At 44.7% G+C, this 25,417-nt stretch overlaps 3 protein-coding genes across 3 annotated transcripts in view; all 3 read left to right on the plus strand.

Annotated features, from left to right (window-relative positions):
- LOC311140096 (tetraspanin-7-like) overlaps window positions 1-724 on the plus strand; it is a gene marked incomplete at both ends in the record, with an annotated part of 4,102 nt that extends 3,378 nt beyond the window's left edge. Inside the window, one exon of the mRNA XM_084175033.1 lies at window positions 7-724. Coding sequence (XP_084031159.1) covers window positions 7-724 — 718 coding nt within the window. The remainder of the gene's footprint in view (window positions 1-6) is intronic.
- A 3,433-nt stretch (window positions 725-4,157) lies between these two features.
- On the plus strand, window positions 4,158-14,310 carry LOC311140097 (protein adenylyltransferase SelO-1, mitochondrial-like; the record flags this gene model as incomplete). The annotated part of the gene is made up of 9 exons (XM_084175034.1): window positions 4,158-4,621; window positions 6,127-6,330; window positions 6,732-6,909; window positions 7,191-7,321; window positions 7,620-7,897; window positions 8,126-8,288; window positions 8,977-9,162; window positions 9,539-9,695; window positions 14,095-14,310. The coding sequence occupies 9 exons, from the start codon at window positions 4,158-4,160 to the stop codon at window positions 14,308-14,310; spliced, it is 1,977 nt and encodes a 658-aa protein (XP_084031160.1).
- Window positions 14,311-15,904: 1,594 nt separating this feature from the next.
- Window positions 15,905-21,415, plus strand: LOC311139936 (angiopoietin-4-like). The gene is made up of 7 exons (XM_084174934.1): window positions 15,905-16,039; window positions 17,914-17,992; window positions 18,087-18,114; window positions 18,224-18,315; window positions 18,532-18,649; window positions 18,796-18,984; window positions 19,224-21,415. Exons 2-7 carry the CDS (start codon window positions 17,927-17,929, stop codon window positions 19,523-19,525), a joined length of 795 nt encoding a protein of 264 aa, XP_084031060.1. The 5' UTR covers window positions 15,905-16,039; window positions 17,914-17,926; the 3' UTR covers window positions 19,526-21,415.
- The last annotated feature ends 4,002 nt before the right edge of the window (window positions 21,416-25,417 follow it).

Below are 25,417 nucleotides of genomic sequence, written 5' to 3' on the forward strand. Positions count from 1 at the left end.
CTTCAGCTGCCTCTTTTGGGCGGCCGGTCTGGCCGTCTTCACCCTGGGCGTGTGGGCCCAGGTATCGCTGGCCGACTACATGCTGCTGTCGGCCAACCGCTACCCCAACGCCCCGCTCATCCTTCTGGCCACGGGGGCCACCGTCACGGCCTGGGGCTTCCTGGGCTGTCTGGGAGTGGCCGCCAACCTACCCTTCGTGCTGCGGGCATATGGCATCATCCAGTTGGCGGCACTGATGGCAGGGCTAGCCGCCGGCCTCTCGGGTCTGTTTTACCGCGAGGACATCGCCGGAGGGTTCCGTAGCGGACTGCAGCGGGCAGTGGCAGGCTATGGCGAAGACGAGGGCAGCTCCAACGCTCTGGATAGCCTGCAGAGGGTGCTAGAGTGCTGCGGGGCCGAGGGCTGGGCCGATTGGCTGACCTCCGACTGGGCCAATCAGGACGCAGCCTTCTCGCCCATGGGCAATGGCTCCTCTGTGTCGCTACCCGACAGCTGCTGCGTGCGACGCAAGGGCTGCAGGAACCGACACTTACCAGCAGTGGACAACGAAGGGGTCGCGGCTGCTGGGATCCATCCCCACGGATGTTTCCGGAAGGTCTTCAGTTTTGTCAACGACAACGTCTTCCACATTGCTGCCACCGTGCTAGGGCTAGCCTTCACCCAGTTAGGCGGCATCGCCATGGCCTGTCTACTAGCTAACCGCCTGCAACCAAGACCGCATTGACCAGTCGCACACTAATAAAGAGAGTGAGGCAACCCTGGAGCTTGACTAGGGATCAACCCATCGGAGAGTAATACCATTTGGACTGTACAATGCCTCTAACTTCAAATTTGGGATCGTGTGTGGAAGAGGAAAATGGAGGACATATCTTTTTACTCTGTCTCTGACAGTGTAGTGTCACTACTTTAACCCAAGAACGAGGTTAGCTGTGACATACCTGCTCGTTTTCACATCCACTCACCATCTCTTTCTCCGACCAACAATCCTGAGGTATTTATTGTATATACATGGACATCTGTGAAGACCGACAATTGACATGACTGTAAATATACTGCCTGCTGTTTATGAACATGCCCCTTTAAGAAATGTGAAGACTGAACATATAATGTAATATATGTGTGGAGCGACTGTTTAACAAGATGTGCAGTGAAACAAAGTGTTATTTTATTCTGTGCTATAAGTCATAATAACTCATTTGGTTGTTTCTTGTAAATAATCCGGCCCTGAGAAATGTAATATTTACTGTTATATTTGAACAGTATGATTGTTAGACTTGACCATACACTCTTAGAAAAAAGGGTTCCAAAAGGGTTCTTTGGCTGTCCCCATAGGAAAATCTGTTTCGGGTCCAGATAGAACTCTTTTGGGTTCAATGTAGAACCCTCTGTGGAACGGGGTTCTACATGGAACCAAAAAGGGTTCTACCTGGGACCAAAAAGGGTTATTCCAAGTGTTCTCCTATGGGGACGGCCGAAGAACGCTTTTAGGTTCTAGGTAGCACCTTTTTTCTAAGAGTGTACTGACTATACCATTTTCAGTGTGGTGAAATGTGTCTTGTATATCAATATTTGACAGTCAGTTGACCATTATGGAAGATGTCTAATGTCCAAATTGCTACAGCAGACAGGTCTAGTTCCATGTATACATGTATATACATTTTTTAAGTGTTTGTGCAGTTATATATTGTGATACATATTCATCTTATGATGATACACTCCCCACATTCTGTTATAAATTGTCAGGTTAAGCTTTTGAAAAGACCAGATCGATGTCTATAATGTAATTGTGATCATTTACCTCCATTTGGTGTATTATGATGGCAATGTGTCATCCTTTTCTGGTCTCGGTTTGCAAGTTACTGTGACAATAACCACTTTGTTATATTTAGCATATACACAAATTCATCTACACACCGATTCTGTAATGGTCCCAAAGCATTGGCATGACACAGATATAGTGTATTGGTTGGGCTGTCACATAAGCATGAAGCTGTACTTGACAGCCTTAAAATCATCATTACCGCAGTGATTCCTTTTGTACAACTATCGCAATTCCTCACAAGGTGCATTGTTGTTAATCAAACTGCAATAAGAATGGCAATTGACATCGATTTGATATTGAATATGAAGTAACTCAGACCTATGGAAGTCTATCATACAAAAAGTAACCATCTATACAACCAGGAATTAAATAGGGATTTTGTAGGCGGGGGAACAGCCTTCAAAATTTATTGTTTCCCCTAATCATTTGAAATAGACATCTATTCCTATTATAGGTTGTTTCAACACCCGCCCCCTAATTTATCTTGTGTACAACCAATACATTCCCTAATGTGATCTCACAATCACCATTTATCCTCTACCCTCCAATACTCACTGTGCATTTGATTCTCTTCCTCTTGTAATTGTGTTGTGTGTGTGTTGTGTTCCACGTATTATAATTAAGCAATAAGGCCCGAGGGGGTGTGGTATATGACCAATATACCACGGCAAAGGGCTGTTCTTATGCACGACGCAATGCGAAGTGCCTGGACACAGCCGCCCATAGCCGTGGTATATTGGCCATAAACCACAAACCCCTGAGGTGCCTTATTGCTATTATAAACTGGTTACCAACGTAATTAGAGCAGTAAACGATCGTGGTATACGATCTGATATACCACGGCTGTCAGCCAATCAGCATTCAGGGCTCGAACCACCCAGTTTATAATGTGTAACATAATATAATAATAATATAATATGCCATTTAGCAGACATTCTAATGCTTATCGACACACAGACATTACCTCGTGACTGATGAACAAAAGATTTGTGTCATACCTCATGACAGAGAATGGATGTACTTCACAGTCTGTTGGTTGTCCTTGACATGAGAGATCCAAACACATGACACCACTGTACTACTCATGTTGATGTGGCCATAATTTGATAAACACAACTCCTGTACACAAAAATATACTCAACGGAAAGTACATTTCACTCAAATACTCAATGGAAAGGACGACGGTGAGTTCTTTGCTTTAATATACTACACTCCAAACACATAATTATCTGCTGAGTGAATCTTTGAAAATTGATTGTGTGTGTTGATGTTTCTGCAACTCTTTATAAACCATCTGTAGTGTATATTCTTTATGTATTTTGTGATGGTATATATGACTTGCTGTTGTATACATTTAAGCTAATATGCATGCAGGGAATATGCATGATAGTGGCAAATTGTGTCAAATGCCTATACTGTATTTTTCCAACTAAGCCTACCTATATGATTACAATTCCATAGTCATATCCCACCATTTTGCCCAAAAACTAATCCAGGTAGTCCTTCCCCAGTGCATCCTCTTTAAAGATATAAACTGCCAAATGTATCTCCTGCTTCACAGATTGGCTGGCACAGCGCTTCCATCTGCATTTTAAAAGCCTTGGATGCTAGCTGGCCTTTATTTTATGACCAGGACCCGTGCTGGAAGTGGACCTGAGTGTTAAATCCTCAGCATCGGGAATGGTCGATTCCGCCTGTGCCTCTCTGGTCAGACACAGTCACAGTGTTGAATTATGGGTACCTGTATGACATCTCATATGAGACAAGAGCAATACACTCTCCTGCACAAGGAAGCAATAATGTGCCCTGGTCTATATTATTGGCAATTAAAAAGGTTACATTACAAACCACACACACATAGCTACACACACACATTCACACACACATAGCTACACAGACATCAACAAAGCTACACACACAGTTAGCTACACACACGTAGCCAGGCATACCTTACTTACACACGTGCACATGCACACACACTTTGAAAGCTCACTGTAGAATAATACTTTATTTGAGCATTGTAGCCTACTCCATCGGGCAATTAATAATCGCAATCTGGTTTAACCAAGGCAAAATAGACTAGAGGGATGTCAGATTACCATAATGACAACCTTCAAGAGAGTCAAATTGAGACTTTAACGACTTTCTATGTAGGCTGGTTTTGAATAGTGCACTAATAAGCTCCACTCACTGTTTTGAACCATGATCCAGTCAGTGTGAGAGAGAGTTGCCATAAGCTAAATCTATGAGTGGATTATAGAGCACTTGTTTTGTGCCGGGCACGACTAACTGGCCGACCCGAACTCTGTTGACCATTATAGTGGTCACTGTCGGCATGGACTCGGAGGGCTCTAAATCCTCATCTCTCGAGCGCCTACCTTTCAACAATGTTGCGCTGAAAAAACTTCCAATTGACTCCTCCAAAGAACCAGGGTCACGAACGGTCAGCGGAGCATGCTTCTCCCGCGTCCAGCCACAACCTCTTGTCAACCCCACTTTCGTTGCAGTATCCGGACCAGCACTCACTCTGCTTGGGCTAGACGCAGAGGAAATATTTGACGACCCACTTGGTCCTGAATATTTGAGCGGTTCGAAAGCTTTACCGGGCTCGGAGCCAGCTGCGCATTGTTACTGTGGTCATCAGTTTGGACTATTTTCTGGACAGCTGGGGGATGGGGCAGTGTGTTACCTTGGCGAGGTGGAAGCACCTACGGACCAAATCGGTTCCGTGCAGCGTGACAACCCATGTGGCCGATGGGAAATACAGGTGAAGGGTGCAGGTGTCACACCTTACTCCAGGTAACAGCTTTAATTTTTGCAATACGTTTTGAATGGTATTACTGCCTAGGCCTAATAGGTTTTCAAGGAAGGTCCGCGTTTTTTGTATAAACCTATCACAACCGACAATTAGCCTACAATAGGCCTGAAATGGCAACTTCACAAACTTTGACAGTAGTATCATTTACAGCCCAGGCCCTATGCTTAATTTTACGAGATTCATATTGGTTGTATGCACTCTTCCCTCATTGTTTGTCATTCACTAGGCATATATGATCTTATTTTAGCAGTAGGCTAAGTAGGACATCGTTTTGGAAGTCTGTAAACATGCATGAATGTAGGGGTATGTTCCAGAATGTTCCTCCATGCAAAGGTACACAATAGTAATTTGCTGACTCAATGGATCTGGCATCCCAGCCAAGTCTTCCATGCCTAGATTAGAGTCATGTGCATGTGAGGCAATTGCACAACAGCTGCAGAGCTGCTTAAGAGATCAACTTCTTGGCACACTTCAACTCCTTCTGCAGTGCTAAACAATGCACAGGCATCTGAATTGTGCCAGGCCCACCTAGTGTCTGGTACTACTGCTTGAGTAGGTCTACTTCCATTCTTTGGATTTGTACCCAAAGACCAATAATGTTATGAATTTCAGATAGCTATCACTCATCATTGATTCCGGGACCAATACACCTTTTGGTCACACTTTACCTTCGTTGCACAGCTATCATGTGCATGTAGTCACGTAGAATCATCATGTCTTTACATCGTTACATGTAGGTCTAACTACACTGTAAAAAGAAGTCATATCAAACAGATGTTGTCCAGTACAGCTGGTAGTACTATTACCTGGCAAGAGGACCATTTCTAATCCTTTCTTTATTATTATTCCTAATCCATGTTATGGTTGTACTCCTCCTCTGTCCTCCTCTCCCCTCCCGTCTCCTCCTCTCTCCTCCTGTCTCCTCCTCTCTCCTCCTCTCTCCTCCCGTCTCCTCCTCTCTCCTCCCGTCTCCTCCTCTCTCCTCCCGTCTCCTCCTCTCTCCTCCCGTCTCCTCCTCTCTCCTCCCATCTCCTCTCTCCTCCTGTCTCCTCCTCTCTCCTCCCGTCTCCTCCTCTCTCCTCCCGTCTTCTCTCTCCTCCTGTCTCCTCCTCTCTCCTCCCGTCTCCTCCTCTCTCCTCCCGTCTTCTCTCTCCTCCCGTCTCCTCCTCTCTCTCCCGTCTCCTCCCGTCTCCTCCTCTCTCCTCCCGTCTCCTCTCTCCTCCCGTCTCCTCCTCTCTCCTCCCGTCTCCTCCTCTCTCCTCCCGTCTCCTCCTCTCTCTCCCGTCTCCTCCTCTCTCCTCCTGTCTCCTCTCTCCTCCCGTCTCCTCCCGTCTCCTCCTCTCTCCTCCCGTCTCCTCCTCTCTCCTCCCGTCTCCTCTCTCCTCCTCTGTCCTCCCGTCTCCTCCTCTCTCCTCCTCTCTCCTCCCGTCTCTTCCTCTCTCCTCCCATCTTCTCCTCCTCTCTCCTCTTCTCTCATCCCACTCAGAGAGTCAGACGGACGGAAGGTCCTTCGTTCCAGCATCCGGGAGTTCCTGTGCAGCGAGGCCATGGCCGCCCTGGGCATCCCCACCACCCGTGCCGCCTCTCTGGTGACATCAGACCTCTATGTCAACAGAGACCCCCTCAACAATGGCCAGCGCCGCCCGGAGAGGTGTTCGGTGGTCCTGCGCATCGCCCCCTCCTTCATCAGGTGAATGGTTATTGGTGGTTCCCCTCTTCCTCTCAATGTAGCGAGATACAGGGGCCTTGTTACAATATGTACCAATGGCCTACTTTCCTTGTCTCCTTTCCTTCATGATGACCACAGTAGGAAGGTGAATGGAACGGATGGATTTATACAATATTTCTCTCCCTTGTCAAGTGCTCAGTGGTAGAGAGAGGAAGCCATTGAAGATGATTTGGCTATATTATATTACTGTGATAGCCTTCTTACTGTAGGTGGTGTATCAGGGTCATAGGTGAGAGAAAACAAGGAAAATAAATCATTTAAGAGTATCGGGATGTAGCTGACTAGCTGGCTAGCTGACTAGCTGACTAGCTGGCTAGCCATGAACTCTGCTTTTGTTACTGAATGATGACTTGCTTGTGCAGATTCGGATCCTTTGAGATCTTTCAGTCTCGGGATGAGTTTTCAGGCCGACAGGGTCCCAGTCCAGGGCGCCACGACATTCGGGCTCAGCTAGTGGACTACGTCATCGACACCTTTTACCCTGACATCCAACGAAACTACAGCAACCGCAAAGAGAGGAACACAGCATTTTTCAAAGAGGTGTGGACTACACTGAAACTTCAGTTTCAACGTGAGGTTCCTGTATCACTATACGATGACTATACTACCCTTTGTATTGCTACTCATATAATAAATATGAGAGAATGTTACTTATTATCAATATGAACAACGGTACCAGATGGAAGTTGCTCATATTCTTAAATTATTCTCTAGCACTGTACATAAACTATACAGGGTGAATACATTTCACCCTAAAGTGCAAACTGACAAAATTACATTAATTTGTAAACTGGCTCTGTGGCGCCCCCTTGTGTTTTCAGGTGACAGTGCGGACGGCTCATCTGGTGGCCCAGTGGCAATGTGTTGGCTTCTGTCATGGTGTCCTCAACACAGACAACATGAGCATATTGGGACTTACTGTGGACTACGGCCCCTTTGGCTTCATGGACAGGTACTTCTGCCTCACTTCCCCTTTCAACAGGAACTTCAAGATGTCCTAATGACATCAAAACATATTCATTCAGGAAATGGATACTTGTATCATGAGTATGTAATTCACAAAATAATGTATAGGCAAGCTGAATATACAGTATTATTAGGTACTGGCAGGGGCCAGAAAGAAAACAGCTAAAATTCCTTATTATACATTTTTGCTAACAAAATGCAATTTGTGCAGTCATGTATGGTACATCATTGATTAATCATAAGGGCTTATTGGTAAACACTCCATATCTCTTCCCATCTTCCAGATTCGACCCAGAGTTTGTGTGCAACGCGTCGGACCGGAGGGGGCGCTACTCATACCAAGCCCAGCCGTCCGTGTGCCGTTGGAACCTCGCTCGTCTGGCTGAGACCCTGGGTTCTGAGCTCCATGCCACCCAGGCAGGGGCCATCCTTGATGAGTTCATGCCTCTCTACGACACCCTCTACCTGGCCAACATGAGGAGGAAGCTGGGCCTACTGAGGTGTAAGGAACCGGAGGACCAGGAGCTTGTCTCTGAGCTGCTGCGGCTCATGCACAACACAGGTATGGGGAGAGGGATGGGACAAACTGTGCAGAAAACAGGCATACTGTACCTGTACATACAGAGGGGACTAACTCTGCACAACAGTAAGTTATTTCAACCAGCAACCGGACATATAAAGTCCCCACTCACACTCTTTCTCTCTCTCTCTCTCTCTCTCTCTCTCTCTCTCTCTCTCTCTCTCTCTCTCTCTCTCTCTCTCTCTCTCTCTCTCTCTCTCTCTCTCACAGGAGCAGACTTCACCAACACCTTCCGCCTGCTGAGTGGCGTGTCCTGCCCTGTGGCGGGGGAGGGGAAGGGGGCGACGGGGGGCCCGGTGGTGGACCACATCCTGGAGCAGTGTGTCTCCCTGGAGGACCTTAAGGTGGCCAACAAGCCCACCATGGAGCCCCGGTGAGGGGGGGGTACAGTGGTGTGGCCTACCTTGGGGCTAGTCCTCCATCACATGAAACTTAAATATTTCCCAATGACCAATTACAGACGGTCATCAGAATAGATTTGATGTCAACTCTGTTTCGATTCATCTCAGTTCACAGGATTGGAAATACAAGATGCATACATGTAATGCTCTACAACATGCATTGAAGTTGGAAGGAATTGACTTCAACAATTCTTCCATCAACCAATCCACTGGGATCCCCTCATTTTCATTCACACACAAACCCCAAATGACTGGGCTATAGGTTAACCTAACAAATGTTCTCAGAAATGTTCCTAATCACAAGTTTTTGCAAGATATCAAAACTGTTGTGTTCCTAATATCATCCTTCATTGTGTTCCCTTGATGTGCAATCAGCGATTTGGAGAAAAATCATACAAGGATAATCTGTAAGTTTAGGCTGTTTTAGTGCAGAAGGACTTGTTTTAGGTATCTGTCTGGTTAAGTAGGTAGCTAGCAATATTAGCTATACATGCTAATGTAAGTATGTCAGATGTAGCACCTCAGTGTATGTATTCATATTCGTATAGTTATCGGCAAGTAATTAGCGAACTAGCACTATATTGCCCATCCTCCTAGCTAATGTTTTTAATCCAGCCCCTCAATATTTTACCTCTCTCTTGACTCGGTCTCTGCACACAGTGAGCTGGCTATGGTCCTCTCTATGGGCCAGACCAACCCAGCCATGTTTTGCCTGGTGACAGACCGACCAGAAGTGGCCCATCAGCTGGAGAAGATGGGCAGGCTGAAGGAGCTGCTGAGCACCAATCAGGATGAGCTGAGGGCAAAGCAGAGAGAGGATTGGCTACGCTGGGTCAGCCAGTACAGGTTAGTTAGTTAGGAGATGCCGGATCGAGGATCCTACTCAATCAAAACCACTTACTTGGTTATTGATGAAAGAAATAGCATGCTTCCTGCATACTAAAGCATATATGAATTGATCCATACTTTCTTGGTATAGTTTCACACCAGTGGTGGCTGGTGGCACTTTAAATTGGGAGGACGGGCTCATAGTAATGGCTGGAACAGAATCAATGGAATGGTCTCAAACACATCAAACACCTGGTTTCTATGTGTTTGATACCATTCCATTCCATTCACTCATTCCATTCATTATTATGAGCCGTCCTCCCCTCACCAGCCTCCTCTGTTTCACACTGTAATCATGGTTTACATCATCCCCCCTGTGTGTTCGATGACCCAGGAAGCGGTTGGTGAAGGAGTGTAATGGAGCGAGGGAGGTGTGTACCATAGAGGAAGAGAGGATCCGTGTGATGGACAGCACCAACCCACGTGTGGTGCTCCGCAACTACATTGCCCAGAATGCAATACAGGCTGCCGAAAATGGAGACTTCTCAGAGGTATAGAATTGACATGTTGTATCTACTTTAAACACTGTAGCTATCAATGCATGGTGAAATACATTTTTTTTTGCACTTTCTGTTTGTAGTGATATACAGTGAGCTCCAAAAGTATTGGGACAGTGACACATTTTTACATTTACATTTTAGTCATTTAGCAGACGCTCTTATCCAGAGCGACTTACAGTTAGTGAATACATATATTTTTATACTGGCCCCCCGTGGGAATCGAACCCACAACCCTGGCGTTGCAAACACCATGCTCTATCAACTGAGCTACATCCCTGCCGGCCATTCCCTCCCCTACCCTGGACGACGCTGGGCCAATTGTGCGCCGCCCATGAGTCTCCCGGTCGCGGCCGGCTGCGACAGAGCCTTGATTCGAACCAGGATCTCTAGTGGCACAGTTAGCACTGCGATGCAGTGCCTTAGACCACTTGCTAGGAATATTCCGTGCTAGGAATATGGGACCAAATACTAAACTTTTGACTACTTTAATACACATATAAGTGAATTTGTTCCAATACTTTTGGTCCCCTAAAATGGGGGGACTATGTACAAAAAGTGCTGCAATTTCTAAACGGTTCACCCAATATGGATCAAAATACCCTCAAATTAAAGCTGACAGTCTGCACTTTAATCTCATAGCAAATGTATCATTTCAAATCCAAAGTGCTGGAGTACAGAGCCAAAACAACAACAAAAGTGTCACTGTACCAATACTTTTGGAGCTCACTGTACTGTATATCCATGGTTGGGCGGATTACTTAACAATAAATCCTTAGTAACGTAATCCATTGGATTACTGTCACGTTCGTTGTGTAAAGGATCGGACCAAGGTGCAGCGTGGTATGCGTACATAGTCGTTTATTTTAATAAACACAGACAAAATAGCAAAATCCAACAGAACGTGACGTTCAAGAGGCTAAACATCAAACAAGCCAAACAGAAACAAGATCCCACAACTAAGGTAGGCAACATGGCTGCCTAAGTATGAACCCCAATCAGAGACAACGACCGACAGCTGCCTCTGATTGGGAACCACACCCGGCCAACATAGAAATATATAAATTAGATTTCACACCCTGACCAATCCAACTAGAGATCTCAATGTCAGGGCGTGACAGTACCACCCCCCCCCCCAAAGGTGAGGACTCCGGCCGCAAAAACCTGACTCATTACGGGAGGGTCCGGGTGGGCATCTAGCCTCGGTGGAGGCTCCGGCTCCGGCTGTGAAGTAGGCAGTAAACTCTTCTCCCATCCTGCCTCCCCTTTGCACGCCCGGTCCAGTCTGGACCCCGGTGCGATGCTCCCCCTCTCAGTCCTCCCACAATGCACCAAGCCCTGTCTGGACCCTGGTGTGGGAGCCCTCAACCCTGGAGAGGGCTGACTTCTGGTCACGGCCCAGCAGTCCTCCCGCGATGCACCAAGTCCTGTCTGGACCCTGGTGTGGGAGACCCCGACCCTGGAGAGGGGTTGACGTCTGGCTCCGGCTCGGACCCCGGTGGAGCGGATGGCTCCGGCATGGGGGAAGAGTAGACGACCGAACCCGGACTAGGCACCGGTGAAGCGGACTGCCCCGGCTCTGGTAGGGAGCAGATAACCGGAGCTGGACTAGGCACCGGTGGAGCGGACTACTCTGGCACCGGACTGGAGACACGCACCACTGGTTTGGTGCGATGAGCAGGAACGGGCCGTAGCGGGCTGGAGACACGCACCACTGGTCTGGTGCGAGGAGCAGGCACGGGCCGTACCGGACTAGAGACGCACCACTGGTCTGGTGCGAGGAGCAGGCACGGGCCGTACCAGGCTGGGGACACGCACCACTGGTCTGGTGCGAGGAGCCGGCACGGGCCGTACCGGGCTGGGGACACGCACCACAGATCTGGTGCGAGGAGCAGGCACGGGCCGTACCGGACTGGAGACACGCACCACTGGTTTGGTGCGAGGAGCAGGTACGGGGCGCACCGGGCTGGAGACACGCATCACTGGTTTGGTGCAAGGAGCAGGAACGGGCCGTACCGGACTGGATACACGCACCACTGGTCTGGTGCGAGGAGCAGGCACGGGCCGTAACGGATTGGAGACACGCACCACTGGTTTGGTGCGAGGAGCAGGCATGGGGCGCACTGGGCTGGAGACACGCACTACTGGTTTGATGCGAGGAGCAGGCACGGGCCGTACCGGTCTGTGAAGGCGCACTGGCGGCACAGTGCGTAAAGCCGGCGCATAGCCTGGTGCCTGCACGGTCACATGCTCCTCAAAGCGAGTGCGGGGAGTTGGCTCTGCTAAACCTGGCTCCGCCAGTCTCTGCTCTAAGGACCGAGCTCTCTGCTGCTGCAGGGTTAACTCCTCTCTCAGCTCCTCCTGTTGCCTGGCCAGCTCCTCTCTCCATGCATCCATTGACTCCTTCTCCCTGTGGGCCTCCTGCAGCGCCTCCTTCTGAAGGGAGAGCTCCTGCTCCCTCTTAACTAACAGCTCCTGTAAGGTGGTGGCCTCCTCTCTCAGAGTGCTGAGCTGCAGGTCTTTAGCTGCTTGGAGGGCCTCCTTCTTCAGAGTGGCTCTCTCCTCCTTCACAGTCAGCCCTTTCAGGGCCTCCTGCTGCGTCGCCAACCACCCCATGTGCCCCCCCCCCCAATTTTATTTTATTGGGGCTGCCTCTCGGGCTTCCTTCGTGATCGGGACCTTTTGAGTCGCCGTTTTATCTCCCTCGCTGCCTCCGTCTGCTCCCAAGGAAGGCGATCCATACCTGCCTGGATCTCTTCCCACGTCCATGATCCTTTTTCGTCTAATATCTCCTCCCATGTCCATGATGTCTGCTCCTCCTGTTCACGCTGCTTGGTCCGTGGGTGGTGGGATCTTCTGTCACGTTCGTTGTGTAAAGGATCGGACCAAGGTGCAGCGTGGTATGCGCACATAGTCGTTTATTTTAATAAACACCGACAAAATAGCAAAATCCAACAGAACGTGAAGTTCAAGAGGCTAAACATCAAACAAGCCAAACAGAAACAAGATCCCACAACTAAGGTAGGCAACATGGCTGCCTAAGTATGAACCCCAATCAGAGACAACGACCGACAGCTGCCTCTGATTGGGAACCACACCCGGCCAACATAGAACTATATAAATTAGATTTCACACCCTGACCAACCCAACTAGAGATCTCAATGTCAGGGCGTGACAATTACTCGAAATGAGTAACGTAATATGATTACTTTTGGATTACTTCTTTGGTTAGCCAGCATCTGCCTCCTCAGTTTATGCTGCAGATATCTTTAGGCAAGTGCTGACTCAGCTGCCTGCTGCATCACTGCTAAAAGGTCAGCTTCACTGTCAAGTTCCAGGGAAAGCATTCCCAACACTCATCTTTGATTGTGCAATAGGCCTACTACACCCAGCCACCAAGCAGATTGTGGCCAGTAAAATAGGAAATGTTCATTTGAATGTCTGACCCAACCATGAATGTCTGACCCAACCATGAATGTCTGACCCACCCATGTCTGACCCATAACAGTCTCGTATGATAAAGATGTCAATAGACAGATGTAACGGATCCAATAGTAATCAGATTATTTAATGAGTTGGATGATCAATTGTGCAAATACTTTGACTGTAGACTATTCTAAGTTTGCAAAACACGTAGATCTGTCTGAAAATACTTTTTTAGTGTACTCATTTCCACTGAAACTAGAAGTTTAGCTGAGCAAGCAGCTGATTTGTCATGTGTGTCAGTACTTGGGAAATGAACAGGATGGAGCTGTGTTGACTAATCAAAAATATCCTTTTGACCCAAAGATCCTGATGAAATTTGAGATTATTCAGTTTTCATTAAGTGGGGGTCTGACGTTTCTAGTTTAAAAAAAGGTTTCTATGGAAAGCAACCAAGGAGAGAACTTGGCAGTTTTGGAGATTTAAAAAAGATTAGAACGGAAGGGAAAAGCTTCCATTCCCACTGAAAGGTGACTTCCGGCCTGTGTAACAGCAGGTAGCCTAGCAGTTAAGAGAGTTGGGCCAGTAACCGAAAGGTCGCTGTTTCGAATCCACAAGCCGACTGGGTGAACAATATGATGTGCCCTTGAGCAAGACACTTGACCCTGTTGTGTGCCTGTAAATCGCTCTGGATAAGAGCGTCTGCTTAAAATGTAAAAACCTGCTATTTCAGTGTGCTTGAGTAAAACACTTGCAGCCAACATCTTATTAGTTGAAGTAATCAAAAATGTAATCAGCTGTTTTTAAGACTAACTGTAATCTTTTTTAAAAAAGTAAACTGGGTTAATTAGTTACTTCATTTTTGTAATCTGATTACCTAATCCCTGTTACATGTAATCCGTTAGTACCCAACCCTGTATATATATATCGTTGCTCATTATGTTAAATAATCTATTGTTCAATCTCTCAGGTCCGCAGAGTTTTAAAAGTTCTAGAGAACCCCTACTCTGCCCAACCTGAGTCAGAACTTCCTGGTGGGCCTAAAGCATTTGGAGAGAGGGACCAGAAAGGGATGGAGAAAGACAAAGAGGGAAGGAAGGACGAGGGGAGGACAGATGGAAACCAAAATGGTGTCCCATATGACAGCAAGCCTCCTGTGTGGGCACGAGAGATCTGTGTCACCTGATCGTCATAGTGCCTCCCTGACTCCAAAACTCAACTGACAGTGGAGAAAGATGTAGATGGTGTCCCTCAGGGCACTGTTCAATGATGAACCCTCCTCTTTGTTCCTAGTCAGTTGGGTTAATGTCAAGGGAGGTAGTTGTATACTTCAGAGTGCTCCTGGATGTCAATCAGTAGAATAAACTGATGGTGTATGAAGACTCAGGTAATCAGTCAAAACAGTGACCTGTCTGGGTTGGAGAGACCAGGAGCACCCTGACTGTGTGTCTGCGCACGCACGCACGCACGCACGCACACGCACACACACACTTTACTTTTGCATGTATTTAGATTATTTCACACACACCATGTAGTGTATGCATCATTGCAGAGATATAATCAAATAAACTCATACATTCAGAAACATAATCATTGATCATCTTACTAACACCCACAAATGGTATTGATCTTAGAACAGTGGTTAAAAACCGTATCTACACACAATCTCTTGGATCCATAAATAAAATAAAATGTAATAAATCTTAATACAAGAGGCAAGGTTGTCCAAAATAATAATGATTTTGAGTCTAGATTTCACACAATGTTATGTTAATTTATATTATGTGATATGTTGAAAGTGGAAAAAATATGCTTTAAAATGAGTTTGTTATGCACTTCGATGTGCTTTTAAAAATATGTATGTAAATCTTAATGTACTGCAGGTTTGGTATTGCTTATTGATAACTTGCTCTACCATGTTACATTTTAATAAACCTATCATTACTTTATATTCAGCTGTATCTTTAAGTTCTTCTGGATTTGATTGAGATTAGCTTTTTCACATTTATTTTCAGAATGTAGATATTGTTGTACGTTTGTTTCATATTTATAGTACATACAGAACAGTGCTCAGTACGCAGCCAATGTGCCACATTTTATTATCCTCATTTGGAGTGTTGTCATAAGAGGGCTTGATTTGACTGTCCTGATAGCTACAACCAACCCACAAAATACAGTCTAAATAAACACATGTACTGTGGTAGAGTGAACCTAGAGCTATGGCCATACATAGCCTTGTTACATACATCAGGTACTACAGGTGTTTCCTGCTTTTATTAGTTTTAGTCCTGTAGTTCTCATATCCAATGGTTGTTCTTACCTGGACCAGAGGGTGGCGCTAGTAGTTAGGAAACAGAAATAATTCCATTTGAAACACTGTAATTGTTTTTGAATAAGATACATCTAAAGACATTTGAGAGATAAACACATATGGAGTTGGTAACAAGAGTGTCCATACTTTTATTTTTTGTTCATTGGACTGTGCAGTGTGTATTCCTGGCTGTTTGTAATTTCCTGTAAAGTCCAGTATTGGAATTTTAAGAGTGTTTGCTTTGGGACGGGGGCTCTGAGTAACAGCAACAGGGCTCACAGAGCACACAATAACATTAGCACAGTGTTTTTCCGCAACAACACTATGGGCAAGTTAATTTTGCATGGCCCGGTGCCCCGGTTGGGAGGAGTTTGCACATTGTAGAACCTTCCATTGGCCCTTAAGTGAAATCTCCCTGTCTGTGAGCCCTGTCTGTGATACTTTGAGGCAACTGACAACACTAAACTGGAAACGTGGAGTGAGGGTGTGTACAGTAGGCGGTGCTTGAGTTAATAAATAAATAGGCTTACAGGAAATCCTCTCTGAATGAACTTTAAACTGACTGGGCGTAGACAATATACCATAAAGGAATACACCGGAGGAGGTAGGTTTTCTCTACATATATGAATCACACGATGACAATTTCAAATTTGCAATATAATAACTTGCTGTGTGAAATGTCTAATGATGGCAGCACAACAAACATCTATAACCTTTTCATGTTCCCTTATTTGGCTACATGTATGGCGTTTACTGTTTTGTGAATGGAGTGGATATGGTGATGTTTCAAGTTCTCTGTGATAATTTGCCACAACATTTAGCAAAAGATTTGGATAAGTTAGACATTTCCTTATCAGTCCTTTTAGTCCTTTTAGTCATTTCAAAAATATAATAATGTGGGTGGGATTACAAAAACAAATGTTAATGTGATAACAGTAACACCCTTTGAGACCCAAGAATAGCTCCAAATGAGGAAAAACTATTGATTGCCCTTCGGAAATACTTGCCTCTGATTTTGATAATATTCATTTTTTATTTTCTTATTTAATCCGTTTTTTTCTGGAAACGTTGCAAAAAATGCAACATTGGGCTTCAATGGTAGGAAAAGAATGGTGGTAAGAAAACTGTGAAATTCTATTAAAATCCCATCAAAATGTATCAAAAGCATTTACATGTGATGGAACATACACTGAGTGTACAAAACATTAGGAACACCTTCCTAATATTGAGTTGCACCCCCTATTGCCCTCAGAACAGCCTAAATTCGTCAGGGCATGGACTCTACAAGGTCTCAAAAGCGTTCCACAGGGATGCTGGCCCATGTTAACTCCAATGCTTCCCAATGTTGTGTCAAGTTTGCTGGATGTCCTTTGGGTTGTGGACCATTTTAGATACACATGGGAAACTGTTGAGTGTGAAAAACCCAGCAGCGTTGCAGTACTTGACACACTCAAACCAGTGCGCCTGGCACCTACTACCATACCCCGTTCAAAGGCACTTAAATATTTTGTCTTGCACATTCACCCTCTGAATGGCACACATACACAATCCTTGTTTCAATTGTCTCAAGGCTTAAAAATCATTCTTTAACCTGTCTCCTCCCCTTCATCTACACTGATTGAAGTGGATATCACAAGTGACATCAATAAGGGATCATAGTTTTCACCTGGATTCACCTAGTTAGTCTATGTCATGGAAAGAGCAGGTGTTCCTAATGTTTTGTGCACTTGTGTATTGTCTAATGGTATATATCTGAAATGATGTCCTATTTTATCTGAAATAGCCTAATTGATACAACTCAACCTATCCAAATGTAAGTATTTCGCTATCAAAAGCATATAAAGTCTTTTTTTTGTAAGATATACATTTCTGTTCTTTTGATGTGTAGAGGGGACATCAAAGTTACTCCTGAAGTATTTGATTGTCCATATTTGCAGAATTTGGAAGGGAAACAATCTCTCTAACTTGTATGTCAGTAAATGAATGTGGCCCTATGTCTCAGTTTAGCAACCCTTTAAGCCAAATGTTGCATTTTGTAACACTTACAAAACTACAGTAGCTCTGGCTCAGAATGTTTGTTTCTCAATTTATTGTTTTCTACATAATCACTACATCTTAGAGAAGACAGAAAAAATATATATTTCAAGTAATTTACTTGCATGGATGGCCAACAACATATGCTTGCTTGTGTAGGGGACCAGTGTGGTTGCAGATAAGTGGACAGGTTTCTAATGTTTTAGAGGTTACTGATGCCACAATAATCATACTAACACACACCAAATACTACTAAGAGATAGCTCTGGGTCTAAGGAGATGAACTATGTAGTGTTTTAGATAATTTTTTTGTTTGGGACATGTACAGGATGCAATTTAGGGAACATTGCATTTTTACAACGTTGGGTCACACAGGGATAATAAGGAAACAGCAGAAGAAAATGTAACTAAAATGACATTTTCATCTCTCCCTCTGTCTCTCAGAAAATTTGACAAAATGTGGAATAGGATTCTTTTCTGTGGAGTGGTGGTCTGTCTCATCTGCCTCACTGACCAGACTCAGGTGAGTACACAGTCAGTCAACACTGATAAACAGAGAAACATGTTATTCCTTTAAACCTGGGAGTAACCATTACTTATCTGCTGGTTTTGTACAGGGCCAGAAAACACCTTTAGTTGTTCAAGGTAAGTGTCAGTTTATTATTTTTTATCACTTACATTGGAAAGACAAGAGAAAACCATACTGCCTATTACAATATGTTCATGCATGAGCATGTGCGTTTCCTTGTTTCAGGGACAGATTGCACACAGATCAAAGCTCTCTCCCCTCGAGCCACCAGTGGAGTGTATGTCATTCAGCCTGCAGGGGTCAGATCCCCCTTTAAGGTATGGAAACATCCAAATATTTAGGCCAGGTACTACATTTACTTTTCTCATTTGGTCACACCACCACACAGAGGCAGTAAAGCTTAGCTATGGAATGTTGAAGGTGTCGCCAGGCTTGCCAGAGTTACGGGAGTTCCACAGGGTTCCATTCTTGGATCGTTTTTGTTCACAACAAAACAATTTGTTGATTCAAAAGTACATTTATATTGTATACAGGTGTATTGTGAGATGCTGGCGGACGGAGGCTGGACAGTCTTTCAAATGCGCACCGGGGCAGAGGTTCTTTTCAACAAGACGTGGGCTGAATACGAACAAGGCTTTGGGCTTCTACGGAGTAAGGAAGGGTCCCTCTGAGCACATCACATTTCACCAGCAACTAATTTTTGTCTATAATCCTCATGTTTACATCTAAGGCAACTTATAGAGGGTTCCCTGTACTCTACTCTTCTCAATTCAGTTCTCTTTGCTGTTGTTTCCTAGAGGACCACTGGCTGGGTCTGAACAAGGTGTTTGCTCTAACAAAGGGGGGCAGGGGGCGGAGATCGACCATGCGGGTCGACCTGTGGGACTTTGAAGGGGGCACTGCCTTCGCTGAGTACAGTGACTTCCGACTGGGCAGGGAGAATGAGGCCTACAAGCTGAACGTTGGAGCCTACAGGGGCAACGCAGGTAATGGTGAATTTCAACAGCACAAGGTGACAGTGGTCATATTATTTACTTCAGTGTTATAGTTATTTCACATTTGGTGGCAGCAATGGGACCTCTACACATCACACATATATGTCATTTGGTATGTATGCTGGGTTGATATTCTTAAATGTTGTATGCCTTTGAAGTCAATACAATTAAGAGTGAATTAGAAGTAGGACTAATGTTCTCTCTCTTCATCACTCCCTGTATCTCCGTAGGTGATGCCATTCGTGGGAAATACGCCGGCATTGACCAGAATGGTTTTGGCTTCAGCACAACCGACAAGGACAATGATGGCTGCTCGCCCTGCATCTTTGGCGACATCGCCGAGAACACATGCAGCTTCTCGGAGGGAGGAGGAGGGTGGTGGTACAGCCGCTGTGGCTCTGCCAGCCTGAACGGCGACTGGCACCCCGCCGGCGAACACATCGGCTGGGCCTCCGGCCTCCACTGGGAGACCTGGAAAGGACCTGCCCCATACTCAGCCCGAGCCAGCCGCATGATGATCAAGTCTGTGTGAGGCCACGTCTCAATACATCTGAAATGGTTTCCTAGGCCTATGTCTCCTTTCCTTTATGACCACCGGTCTGAGAAGCACCTGGCAGTGTGGCACAGTAGTGGGCATGAGTAGAGGAAGCCATTAAAAGAACTGGAACACACACAGCTATGTGTTCCATGGAGTGATGCCTGCATGTCGTGCCATATTGCTTTAGCTTGAATGGTCTGTTTATTTGGGCATGTTGTCCAATCAACACACTGTATTTGCGCTTTTTCATCTATTTGTTTCTTCATGTTTTTGTTTATCCCATTCTCTTTGTTGTATTATATCATGATGCACAAATCAGAGCCAACATGTAAGTGACAGAAATAGAAAATATAGTTTTTTTTTACACTTGACCATTTAAAGTCTAAAGTCCACCATGCTCAGAGCCACCATGTTTTCAGTGAAGAGAAAATACCTTGTGGAAGTTTTACTTGTTACACAGCAACAATTCTACAGATCTAACTTGTGAACTGTTTCATCACATAGTTTGGCATAACTTATATTCTAGAATGTTGATACTGTATGCATTTTTAAATAGAATAACTTTTTGAACATTTCTTTAGCACAAACTTAGCCCATATTCAATCAAGTTCAGACACCATTATTTTTGCCCTGTAAACATGCTTGGATGCATGCATTCTATGGTGTGTGTTTATAGTGAAATAAAAGTTGTACTTACTGCATATTAAATCATTAGTGGTTTCTCATCCAGTAAATAGGTTTGTTTTTCTCCTACCCTAGAAGCCTGGTTTCTAACTTTGATTGATTATGGATCTTTATCTTTGTTACACGTTGCTACATTAAGCCCAGGGCTCACTTGAAAAATCATAAAATATTTAATTTGTTTTTTTTATAAAGCCCTTATACATCAGCAGAGTGCACAAAGTGCTTATACCGAAACCCATCTTAAAACACCAAAGAGCAAGCAATGCAGATGTAGAAGCACTGTGGCTAGGAAAAACTCCCTAGAAAGGCAGGAACCTAGAAAGAAACCTAGAGAGGAACCAGGCTCTGAGGGGTGGCCAGTCTTCTTCTGGCTGTGCCCGGTGGAGATTATAAGAGTACATGACCATTAAGGCCAAGTCGTTCTCCAAGATGTTCAAACGTTCATAGATGACCAGCAGGGTCAAATAATAATCACAGTGGTTGTAGAGGGTGCAACAGGTAAGCACCTCAGGAGTATATGTCAGTTGGCAAAAAAAAAAAAAAAAAGAGATCCCAATGTGACTGATCCAGGTTAAATAAAGGATCAATAAAATAAAAACAGATTACCAAATCAACGTACCCTGTTTTACCACAACACTTTGAACATGATGTAACATTTCAGAAAATAAAAAAAATACAATAATAAGAAATTAGGCATTCAGGTAATTGCAGTTTCAAATGAATGCAGCCCACTATCCCACCTGAAGTATTCTCACTCAACACACACACACACACCACAGGAGGTTGGTGACACTTTAATTGGGGAGAACGGGCTCGTGGTAATGACTGGAGCAGAATCAGTGGAATGGTATCAAATACATCAAACACATGGTTTCCAGGTGTTTGATGCCATTCCATTCGCTCCGTTTTGGCCATTATTATGAGCCGTCCTCCCCTCAGCAGCATCCTGGTCACACACACCTCTTATATATATAATGTATTATATTGAGATATTAGCCCAGAATAACCCAGAATGCGAACTAAATGGACTAACAGACTGGGAACATTCTCAAGTGGTCATGTCTTGTGTCTTGACTCACCTTCCTGCTTTCTCTCCTCTTTCTCTTCCTTCTGGAAGACTTTACCATCTGGCTGCTCCTTCCATCGCACAGTTGCACCTCCATCTCTCTTGGTGATCTCTGCCTGTATCTAAAAACAACATGGACGACAAATGCTGTATAAAGATGTGATCCACAGAAAATTATCTGATGGCCATTTACTCATTTGTATAAGTGTTGTCACATGTCTGAGAGGTATTCTTTCACTTCATTGATTAGGCTACAGTACAACGCTGTCAAAGAGCCGTAGCAAATCTATAGCAAAGATCCAAAGTTCCTCCCTGAAACTAATATTCCTGTTGATATTACACAGGTATTGTATTTTAATTATGGCTTTATAAGAAGGTTGTTTTGCATCTTTAATGTCGGCACTGGCTGTGTCCTTATGGTTGTGAATATCCTCCTTTCTTATTAGCCTCTGTTACATCACTACTGATACTAAAGGTAAAATGTCTGGATATGTTTCCATCAGCCTTCTATTCCCTTTCATGTTCCTTCACAAAGGATAGGAAACGAGGACAGTACATCTATCTGGGAGGATTGGGACACAGGCTGACTCCTGAAAACTCTTCTCTCACCTGCGCCAGAATTTGCTCTGAAACGGTCTTCTAAGTGTATCACATTCTCTGCCCTGCCATCAGTTGAGCCCTTCAGATTGCACTCCTGTCGACTTTGTGAGAAGATTAAGATTAAAATGTACGTATAGAAATTACATATATAATCCCTAGAATAGACAATGGGATCTTGCAACATGCCTAAAAAACTAATCAGATATGGTAAAACGTATCAAACAATGAATTTGTATATATATATCGTGATCTGTGGTTAGCATTAACCGTTCTAAAAACTACACTACTAGTTGTATCACTGGAATTGTATATTTAGGAAATAAGGTCCGAGGCGGTGTGTTATATTGGTCAATATACCACAGCTAATGGCTGCTCTTAGGCACGACGCAAAGGGGAGTGGTTATAGAGGGTGCAACAGATCAACACCTCAGGAGTAAATGTCAGTTGGCTTTTCATAGCCAAGCATTCAGATGTCCAGACAGCAGGCCTGAGAGCGAGAGTGAGAGAGAGAGAGAGAGAGAGAGAGAGAAGAGAGAGAGAGAGAGAGAGAGAGAGAGAGAGAGAGAGAGAGAGAGAGAGAGAGAGAGAGAGAGAGAGAGAGAGAGAGAGAGAGAGAGAGAGAGAGAGAGAGAGAGACAAAGAATTCGAAAACAAACCCAATTTTGATAAACTCCCTTATCTACTGGGTGAAAAACCACAGTGTGCCATCACAGCTGCAAGATTTGTGACCTGTTGCCACAAGAAAAGGGCAACCAGTCAAGAACAAACACCATTGTAAATACAACCCATATTTATGTTTATTTATTTTCCCATTTGTACTTTAACTATTTGCACATTGTTACAACACGGTATATTTACATAATATGACATTTGAAATGTCTTTATTCTTTTGAAACTTCTGAGTGTAATGTTTACTGTTAATATTTATTGTTTATTTCACTTTTGTTTACTATCTACTTCACTTGCTTTGGCAATGTTAACACATGTTTCCCATGCCAATAAAGCCCTTAAATTGAATTGAAATTGAGAGAGAGAGAGAGAGAGAGAGAGAGAGAGAGAGAGAGAGAGAGAGAGAGAGAGAGAGAGAGAGAGAGAGAGAGAGGGTTGAAACAGCAGGTCCGGGACAAGGTAGCACCTCTGGTAAAACAGGTCTGGATCAGCAGCTCTACAAGATTGACTGGGGACAGGGACATACAGGAGTTCTCAGGCCAGGTAGTCCTGAGGCATGGTCAGGTTCTCCAGGAGGGGGGTGGGGACATAAAGAGTATGCCTAAGATCACACAGTACAGCAGATAGGACAGACTGACCCTAGCCCACCGCCACATAGGGTAGCATAGATACTGGAGACTGAGACAGAGGGGGTTGGGGGACAATGTGGCCCAATCCAAAGTTACCCCTGGACAGGGCCAATCAGGCAGGAAATAATCCCACCCACTTGGCCAAAGCACAGCCCCCACAAGGGATATCAACAGACCACTAATTTACTACACTGAGACAAGTATAGCTCACCAAGATCTCCCCCACCACACAAGCAGAGGAGGCGCAAAGCCAATATCACGTCAGTGACTCAATCCACTCACGTCGAGTATAGCCGTTAAAAAACTGGAACGACGTGGTGCGCCCTCCAAGGGATGGCAACGGTGAGCGCGAGCAAGCCAGTGAGTTAGCCCCCTCAATAGGGTCAGAGGCAGAGAATCCCAGTGGAGAGTGGGGAGACAGCAAGGGTGGTTCGTCACTCCAGTGCCTTATTGTTGTTCGCCTTTGCACCTCTCGGCCAGACTATGCTCAATCATAGGACTTACTGAAGAGATGAGTCTTCAGTAAGTCTTCAGATGGGTCTTCAGTAAAGACTTAAAAGGTTGAGACAGAGTCTGCGTCTCTCACATGGATCGGCAGACCATTCCATGAAAGACGAGCTCTTTAGGAAAAAGCCCTGCCTCCAGCTGCTTGCTTAGAAATTCTAGGAACAATAAGGAGGCCTGCGTCTTGTGACTAAACTATGGTATTTCACGTAAACAAAAAAAAAAGTTTTGGATGAATGACTCAGGGGTGGAAGATGTGTTCAACACCAAAGAGTGCTCAATCAAAAATGTTGAACATAAGACAGGGGGCATTACAAGTGATATCAGCCTTGACTTTTGTACTAAGAGTTTTGTAAATATACCACTTACATTTGAAAAACGTGCCAACGTGATTGAAAAAAACTTATATATGCCATTTAGCAGAACATAATTGTATATACACTGAGTGTACAAAACATTGAGAACACCTTCCTAATATTGAGTTGCACCCCCTATTGCCCTCAGAACATGCCTCCATTCGTCGGGGCATGGACTCTACAGTGTCACAGGGATTCTGGCCCATGTTGACTCCAAGGCTTCAAACAGTTGTGTCAAGTTGGCTGGATGTCCTTTGGGGGGTGGACCATTGTTGATACACACAGGAAACTGTTGAGTGTGAAAAACCTAGCAGTGTTGCAGTTCTTGGCACACTGAAACCAGTGCGCCTCGCACCTACTACCAAATCCCGTTCAAAGGCACTTAAATATTTTGTCTTGCCCATTCACCCTCTGAATGGCACACATACACAATCCATGTCTCAATTGTCTCAAGGCTTAAAAATAATTCTGTAACCTGTCTCTTCCCCTTCATCTACACTGATTGAAGTGGATTTAACAGGTGACATCAAAAAGGGATCATAGCTTTCACCTGTTCTTTTGTGCAGTCAGTGTATATTGTAGCAATCCTCGCTATATGAGCCACATTACAATTCCCACCATGTGGGTTAACACTATTGGCCTGATGAGTAGGGTGTTTGCAGGGATTGATGTTAACGTCTGAAAGGCAGTTGCTCGTTGGGCTACTCAGGAAAAAATGTTGGTTGCCCAAGGATTATGATCACTTGACCCAAAATGTAAATTAGCTATTTATATGCAGAAATGCTATATACAGTATTGCCAGCCTTTCACCTACACATAGGGGAGGAACCAGAAATATCTGTTGTGGAACTATTTGTATTTTGGTTGTTGTCAGTACAAAATGTTCACAGAGCAGGCTCAACTTGCTCGACTTCCATAAATGCCATACATTTTCTCTTTCACTTAAAAAATGGGGAGGATCGAGAAAAATCAGCTTTAGGCTGGAATTATTTATCACCTCAGAGCAGGCTCAACTAGCACGACTGCTCAGTTCACTTCCCCCAGACAATAGGGGAACCCTTAATGTCAATCCCTGGTTCACATCCCTGCCCTGCTGTTTGCTACAATATCTTAAATGACAGTGTTTTTAATGAATTTGATTATATAATATTGAAGCCCATTCAAAACAGCATGGGAAAGGATATGGAAGTAAAGCGTAAGCGGGCATCACTTTCACAGTGAATATAAATCCCTGATTACACATGTAGGCGATATCATGGTGACGTTAGCTGGCTACACGCATGCGCAGAATCACGTGATCAGGTCTAACTGTCGTGTAACTTCTCCCTTAACCATTGCCCTAACCTTAAAGAGTGATTGCCTTTAAAAAGCAACAAAT

Source organism: Coregonus lavaretus, assembly GCF_964263955.1.
Source record: "Coregonus lavaretus genome assembly, chromosome: 13".
Lineage (NCBI taxonomy): Eukaryota > Metazoa > Chordata > Actinopteri > Salmoniformes > Salmonidae > Coregonus > Coregonus lavaretus.

Excerpts from the sequence above, each read along its gene's own strand:
- LOC311139936 (XM_084174934.1), top strand. The coding sequence starts at position 17,927 with ATGTGGAATAGGATTCTTTTCTGTGGAGTGGTGGTCTGTCTCATCTGC. Across the intron at positions 18,115-18,223 it reads AACACCTTTAGTTGTTCAAG|GGACAGATTGCACACAGATC; the intron begins GTAAGTGTCAGT and ends TCCTTGTTTCAG. Across the intron at positions 18,316-18,531 it reads GGGTCAGATCCCCCTTTAAG|GTGTATTGTGAGATGCTGGC; the intron begins GTATGGAAACAT and ends TATTGTATACAG.